This window comes from Pollachius pollachius (assembly GCF_949987615.1).
Source record: "Pollachius pollachius genome assembly, chromosome: 7".
Taxonomy (NCBI): Eukaryota; Metazoa; Chordata; class Actinopteri; order Gadiformes; family Gadidae; genus Pollachius; species Pollachius pollachius.
The window spans coordinates 27,350,324-27,358,364 of record NC_136940.1 but is presented as its reverse complement, the minus strand read 5'-3'; the positions used below and the strand labels follow the sequence as shown (position 1 = coordinate 27,358,364).

General features: G+C 55.4%; 1 protein-coding gene across 1 annotated transcript in view; it reads right to left on the bottom strand.

Moving 5' to 3' along the window:
* Positions 1–8,041, bottom strand: part of csnk1g2b (casein kinase 1, gamma 2b) — a 32,144-nt gene that overhangs the window by 1,329 nt on the left and 22,774 nt on the right. The window contains 6 exon segments of the mRNA XM_079739690.1: positions 2,852–2,932; positions 3,363–3,511; positions 4,298–4,382; positions 5,162–5,247; positions 5,988–6,222; positions 6,352–6,500. Of these exon segments, the coding sequence (XP_079595816.1) occupies positions 2,852–2,932; positions 3,363–3,511; positions 4,298–4,382; positions 5,162–5,247; positions 5,988–6,222; positions 6,352–6,500 (785 nt within the window).

Here is an 8,041-nt window from a genome sequence, read left to right as displayed (position 1 = left end):
CCCACTGGGGAGGGGCGGGGCTTAAGCCCCAGCTCTGGGCAGGGTCAGGGTTACATGTTGTTATTCTACCACTAGGACCTGTTCAATCATTACAAAACATCTAGAAATAACTAAAGATTCTGAGTCATTGATTTTAACTGCTAAAATGTTTTGCTCCATAACCAACCAGTAGGGATCAATTGAAGGGTGTAGTTCTAAGAAAGAACACAAGGCGGGGCATATTACCCAATTCATTTCTAAAGCAAAAATGATGGCTCAATGGAAAACTGTTGACTACATGCACCAACAATCACATGAATCTATCAAACTAAAATAACTAATTCTATTGGATTTTTACGATATAGTAATATGAACCAGTCATGTAGCCGAACACAGAGAAGATCATAAACTTTAACCATTTTGAATGAAGTGCCTTGATTCAACGAACTGTACTGCAAAGACCCCATCGCTAAAGCCAGTGGATCACCAGTGGTTCTCTCACTACGGGGGGGGGGGGTAGATCACCACAGTGGATCACCAGTGGTTCTCTCACTACGGGGGGGGGTAGATCACCACAGTGGATCACCAGTGGTTCTCTCACTACGGGGGGGTAGATCACCACAGTGGATCACCAGTGGTTCTCTCACTACGGGGGGGTAGATCCCGTTGACCAGAGCGTGTGGACCGATACCGCGCTCTGAGGCCGGATGGGTGGGAGGGGGGTGGGGGTGATCATCATCATCATCACCACAGGGGGACACCAGAGCCATGCAGCAGTACCTGGACAGAGCCCCCCCGCTGCTCTGAGCCCCCCCCCTGGCTGCTCGGCGGTGCCGTGCGACCCCAGAGCCGGCTGGTTAGTGGTCAGGGGGCGCCGGCTGAGTCTCACCTCCTCTGGGCTCAGGGGACTGACCATAGAGCGAGGCGCAGGGGGGGGAGAGGGGGAGGGGGGGAGGGGGGGGAGAGGAGGAGGAGGGGGAGAGGGGGAGGGGGAGAGGAGGAGGGGGGAGAGGAGGGGGAGGGGAGGAGGAGGGGGAGGAGGAGGAGGGGGGGAGAGGAGGGGGAGGAGGAGGGGGAGAGGAGGGGGAGGGGGAGGAGGAGGGGGGGAGGGGGAGGGGGAGGGAGGAGGGGGGAGAGGAGGGGGGGGGAGAGGAGGGGGAGGGGGAGGAGGAGGGGGGGGGAGGGGGAGGGGGAGAGGGGGAGGGTGAGCGGAGGAGGGGGGGAGGAGGGGGAGGAGGGGAGGAGGAGGAGGGGGGGAGGGGGAGGGGGAGAGGGAGGGGGAGGGAGGGAGGAGGGGGGAGGAGGAGGGGGGGGAGAGGAGGGGGAGGGGGAGGAGGAGGGGGGAGGGGGAGGGGGAGGGAGGGAGGAGGGGGGAGAGGAGGGGGAGGGGGAGAGGAGGGGGGAGAGGAGGGGGAGGGGGGAGGAGGAGGGGGAGAGGAGGAGGAGGAGGGGGAGGGGGAGGAGGGGGAGGGGGGAGGAGGAGCAGGGGAGGGGGAGGGGGAGAGGAGGGGAGGGGGGAGGAGGAGGAGGAGCAAGGGGAGGGGGAGGGGGAGGAGCAGGAGGAGGAGGAGGGGGAGGGGGAGGAGCAGGAGGAGGAGGAGGAGCAGGAGGAGGAGCAGGAGGAGGGGGAGGAGCAGGAGGAGGAGGGAGGGAGGGCCGTGGGTGGAGGAGGTGGGGTGTTGGGGGGTTGGTGTGCATGTGAGTTGGGGTGAGTAGAGTTGCGTTGTGTTGTGGGGGGGGTATGATGGAATAGGATCAGGGGAGTAAATGGAAATAAGGAAGAAAAACAAACAAAAGAAAAGTTTCTTCAAAGAAGTTAGAGAACCCTAACCGTTAGTCTCTAACGATGTGAAACATGGGGGGAACCAGATCCAAACACATGCAGGATATCAAACAGACAGCCTTGATCTCATCCCAGAGCACAATGGACCTTAAACACCACATGGTTTGTCTCAATTCATTTATTGTGAAAATATGTTCCCAGACATATTCCATTCTGCCCGTTCTCCCTGTGTGTTGGGCCAGGACTCAGTGGCCAATGGGGCTTGATGTCACAGCCATTTGGGTCGCTATTTCTTCCCCAGTTTGGGTACACAAGACATTCTACCAACATGTGAAACCCATCATCTCATAATATCTCCTGTCAATCGATCCTCATTATGTCTCATATAGAAGGGTCATTCTTTGGCAACCAATGACCGGCCCCGCTATATCTACTGCTTTGTCCACGTGACTGGGGATGGGCCGCTTTATAAGAGAGCGGTAAACAGGCTAACAGCCTCAGGCTGGGCTAAAGGAGCCAGGAGTCATAACAGTCTAGAGTCCACAGCGATAAGTCAATCATAAAACCTTTCACCCATTTAAAAACCATGAGGACAACCTAATATATAATCTAGTACCTTTTCTCTTTTTGAAACCTTTGTTAAATAAGACATTGCTGATAATGCCAAAGGATCAAGGCTGATATAGCATGCAAATACATGGATTGAAATGGGAGGTGGGATCCAATCTACACTGTGTCACACTAGGCAGAAAGCCTACTGCTATGAACAATGCATGAAGCATTTTCAACTCATGCCATGACGAGCTCAGAGCGGGAGTGTGGAGGGTCTGTGAGCGGCCGGCGGCGTGTGGCTCAGCCCCCTGGCTCTCCAACATCAGCAGCATTTAGCGGCAGAAACACTTTCTATTTTCTTTACTGCCTTCTTAACCGACAATGGGCGACACTGAAGAGAAACGTTATGCGGTGAAAGAAAGTGGGAGGAGGGAACAAGTATGGCAGCCATTTGGTCCAGGAAGTAGCATCAGCGCCCTGATGACGTGGAGGAGGATCCGGGCCGACAGGGTGTGTGTGTGAGCAGGAGGCCCTCACCTGGTTCTTGGTCTGCTGTTGAGCCTTGTCTCTGCTGGGCTGGACGGGCGTGTCGCTGGGGATGGGGCCTATGGGCGTTGGCTGGGACACCAGAAGGAAGAGGTTAACAAACACTGTCCCGCATGGGGCCAGCACGTGGGAACCAAGCTCTAGACCCAGGCTTATGGAGCCTGGCTCTAGAGCTAGGGTTAGGGTCTAACTCAGGGTTAGGGTCTAACCCACCAGGCTTATGGAGCCTGGTTCTAGAGCTAGGGTTAGGGTCTAACCCACCAGGCTTATGGAGCCTGGGTCTAGAGCTAGGGTTAGGGTCTAACTCAGGGTTAGGGTCTAACCCACCAGGCTTACGGAGCCTGGTTCTAGAGCTAGGGTTAGGGTCTAACCCACCAGGCTTATGTAGCCTGGGTCTAGAGCTAGGGTTAGGGTTCTAACTCAGGGTTAGGGTCCAACCCACCAGGCTAATGGAGCCTGGTGGGTCCTGCCAGCATTGATGTCCTCGTTAACTCATACTCACCAGAGGCTTGCCGACCCAGTCGTATTCGTAGTCGAACACGTAGCTGTTCCTGTCGAACAGGTCGGTGAAGAGCTTCCTCAGGTAGTCGTAGTCGGGCTTCTCAAAGAAGTCCAGCCGCCGTACGTAGCGCAGGTACGTAGCCATCTCCTCTACAAGCACAGGACGGGGTCAGGGGTCATTAGAGGGCGGGGTCAGGGGTCATTAGAGGGCGGGGTCAGGGGTCATTAGAGGGCGGGGTCAGGGGTCATTAGAGGGCGGGGTCAGGGGTCACTAGAGGGCTGGGTCAGGGGTCATTAGAGGGCGGGGTCAGGGGTCATTAGAGGGCGGGGTCAGGGGTCAATAGAGGGCGGGGTCAGGGGTCATTAGAGGGCGGGGTCAGGGGTCACTAGAGGGCTGGGTCAGGGGTCATTAGAGGGCGGGGTCAGGGGTCATTAGAGGGCTGGGTCAGGGATCATTAGAGGGCTGGGTCAGGGGTCATTAGAGGGCGGGGTCAGGGGTCATTAGAGGGCGGGGTCAGGGGTCATTAGAGGGCTGGGTCAGGGGTCATTAGAGGGCGGGGTCAGGGGTCATTAGAGGGCTGGGTCAGGGGTCATTAGAGGGCGGGGTCAGGGGTCACTAGAGGGCTGGGTCAGGGGTCATTAGAGGGCGGGGTCAGGGGTCATTAGAGGGCTGGGTCAGGGGTCATTACAGGACGGGGTCAGGGGTCATTAGAGGGCTTGGTCAGGGGTCATTAGAGGGCGGGGTCAGGGGTCATTACAGGACGGGGTCAGGGTCAGGGGTCATTAGAGGGCGGGGTCAGGGGTCATTAGAGGACAGGGTCAGGGGTCATTAGAGGGCGGGGTCAGGGGTCATTAGAGGGCGGGGTCATTAGAGGGCAGGGTCAGGGGTCATTAGAGGGCGCTCTGATCATTGATGGTGACTGATGCTCTGCTCACCTGGGAAGCTCTCACAGAGCACTTCTATCGGCGTGGCGCGTTTGGTATCCCCGATCTTCTGGTAGCGCTCCTTCAGTGTGTCCGCCTGAAGGGAGAACCAGAGACGCATTATCCTCCCCCTCCAAGCTAGCCCCACCCTGCAGGGAGACCAGAGACGCATTATCCTCCCCCTCCAAGCTAGCCCCACCCTGAAGGGAGAACCAGAGACGCATTATCCTCCCCCTCCAAGCTAGCCCCACCCTGCAGGGAGACCAGAGACAGCATTATCCTCCCCCTCCAAGCTAGCCCCACCCTGCAGGGAGACCAGAGACAGCATTATCCTCCCCCTCCAAGCTAGCCCCACCCTGAAAGGCATCCAGACAGCGGCCCGATGTGGAGCAGTGGGCCCCAGTGCTGAGGAGCGATGGGTTGCAGACACATTTCCCCTTTGATGAATCATACGACCAGGCGGAGTTAGGGACCCCGACTCCGTTTGGACGCTTCATGACAGTTTTAATGAATCTGGTTTGATATGCATGTTACTCAAGAGTTGAACCATGTACTAGGAGGGAGTTTAATGGATCATGCTTCTACGTAATGAAGACAAGGTTAAGTCCTCCCAGACCACATGAGTATATATATATTGGTTATTTATTATGCAATGGAGATAATGCAGGGTTGGTGTGCAGTTGCACCATCGCTAAGTAGATGCTATGGGGCTAAAACCCTGTGGGTCAAAGCCCAATGCCCTGAGCAAGCTGCCCACACCCACTGCTCATTAATGACCTCAACACTCACTGCAAGTAGGATGGATGCGTCTGTTGAATGACTCGATGGTAGTAGTGGGATAGCAGTTGTGTATGTGTTGTGCATCCTTAACAGTACCTTAAGGCCCTGCCAGGGAAGGCTCCCTCGCAGGAAGTACATGAACATGTGACCTAAAGCCTCCAGGTCGTCTCTCCTGCTTTGCTCTGGAACATGAGAGGAGATAAGTCAGAGTGAAATATTGGCCAACATTCATGGGCGCATTTATGACCTGTTTGCTGAAAGAGGGATAAGAACACGATAGCAATGAGGGCTGCGTTGCGGCGAGGGCTCTAGTGTTGGGCTCTGGCGCTATCAGCTCTCTGATAACGCCGTCAAGAAAAGATGACTCGGTTAAATAAGGTACATATCCAGTGTTTCCCCCAGAAAATGTATTAGTCACGGTGGTCAGAGAGCGGGGGGTGGGGGTGGCCCTTCAGTCTTTGGTGAGGGTTTCAGTTCGAACGACTATTGTTTTGAACAGTATCACCGATGCATTATTTATCTTTATTTTTTGTACCTGATGGAAGTATGTTTTCTTTCCCTACGGGAGTTTTGTGCTTTGTTAATGCATAATAATTAAAAATTATATATTAAAAAAAAAATATATATATATATTTTTTTTAAATTATTATTATTGACTGCTTGACTATACATTGGTAGTCAAGGCGGGGCTCTATTGTTGTTAAGGCCTTAACCATACAGTGCTGGGGGAAACACTGATACCAGATCACCTGAAATAATATCGCAGCAATGTTTGTGCCCCATTGTCTGTTTTTATTAAAACCTTGACCATTTAAAAGCTATCCAAATTCCTGTAAAAGGTTGGAATAAGAACAATTAATCAAAGCCAGATCATGTGCTTTTATCACATGTCCATTCAGGAGGGGGGGCAGGGGGGTCTCACCTTTGCCCAGGTGCGTGTTGATGCTCATGTAGCGGGCCGTGCCCGTCAGGCTCTTGTGCTCCCGGTACGGGATGTGTTTCTTGGTTTCCGGGTCTATGTACTCTTTGGCCAGACCAAAGTCGATGATGTGGATGGTGTGCTGTCGCTTGCTCCCGGGACGGCCCACCAGGAAGTTCTCCGGCTTCACGTCCCGGTAGATCAGGCTCTTGGTGTGCACGTACTCCATCCGGGTGATCTGGCAGGAGGGGAAACGAGTGGGGTCACCGTCTTGTTTCAGTCAATAGTAAATAACAATCAGAACAACCACTGCAGAGCACTGCTCACCACGTTGCCCTTAGCTTTGAGGAAAGGCAGGGGTGCTTACCAGCTGTATGGCTATCATGAGGACCGTCTTCAGAGAGAAGGTGCGGTCGCAGAGGTCGAACAGGTCCTCCAGGCTGGGCCCCAGTAGCTCCAGCACCATGGCATTGTATTTCCCACAGGGACCAAAGTAGTACACCTGAGGGATTCCCTCTGGACAGACAGGAGCAGACAGACGGTCAGCTCGGCCGGCACTGAGCACACATCCTCCTCACACAGCACTGGGGCTTCAGGGGCCCTCATGGAGGAACGCCCTATAACTGGCCCTGATTAGTTTACCAATGATACTGGATCCTTTCTGCAGGGCTAGTCTTAGGTATGAAGAACATCATACTTTATTTATCTTGTGACATGTGACATTTAAATGTAAATGAGTAAAATTGTATTCTAGCAATTTAATTTAGATTATATCTTAATACCAGCATCATTGACACCTTAATCCCATCAAAGACAATTATTCACACGGACTTCACAGTAAAGGGGAAGAGCACTTTGAACAGAGGCTCCACACGGGGACAGAGTGGGGCGAACACCGAGAAGCATTACTCATGAGGGAGGATGAAGCTTGGGTTCTTGAAGCTTTGTGTGAATCAGGGCTGTAGAAATACCCTCCACCCCACTGACTTGGTTCTCTTCCTCTATTCTCTCCGTTTTGGGTTGGACACAAACCCCCACATGCTACAAACCATGGCTGACAAAACAGGATGGGGAACACTCCTCAAAGTGTACAGCGCTGTGCACTGGTGCCACTAACCCTTTCATTTGGTGACCCTTTTTTTGCTGCTTACTCGCAGTATTGACATGTATCCATCTGTGTACATTCATTTGAAAACCACCACGGCCTCCACCCCCACCTCCACTACGGCCTCCACCATGGCCTCCACCTCCACCAGGGCCTCCACCCCCACCCCCACCACGGCCTCCACCCCCACCCCCACCACGGCCTCCACCCCCACCTCCACTACGGCCTCCACCCCCACCTCCACTACGGCCTCCACCCCCACCACGGCCTCCACCCCCACCACAGCCTCCACCCCCACCTCCACTACGGCCTCCACCCCCACCACGGCCTCCACCCCCACCTCCACTACGGCCTCCACCCCCACCACGGCCTCCACCCCCACTACGGCCTCCACCCCCACCTCCACTACGGCCTCCACCCCCACCACGGCCTCCACCTCCACCCCCACCACGGCCTCCACCTCCACTACGGCCTCCACCATGGCCTCCACCTCGGCCTCCACCATGGCCTCCACCTCCACCTCCACTACGGCCTCCACCATGGCCTCCACCTCCACTACGGCCTCCACCTCCACCTCGGCCTCCACCATGGCCTCCACCTCCACTACGGCCTCCACCTCCACCTCGGCCTCCACCTCGGCCTCCACCTCCACTACGGCCTCCACCTCCACCTCGGCCTCCACCATGGCCTCCACCTCCACCATGGCCTCCACCTCCACTCCGGCCTCCACCTCGGCCTCCACCCCCCAGTCAGACCCCAGCCTGCTGCCCTCACGTTCGACTCAACAGTCCTGTGCTTTCCTTCCGACTCGGCGTGGGGACTGGGGGACTGGGTAGCTGTCTGCGGTCGGAGCAGGGGGCCCCCACTACCCCACACGGCTCTTAGGGGGTATTGCAGTTGTGCTGTTTGAAGCGTTATTCCAGCAAATCAGAATTCTTAACCAATAAGACCA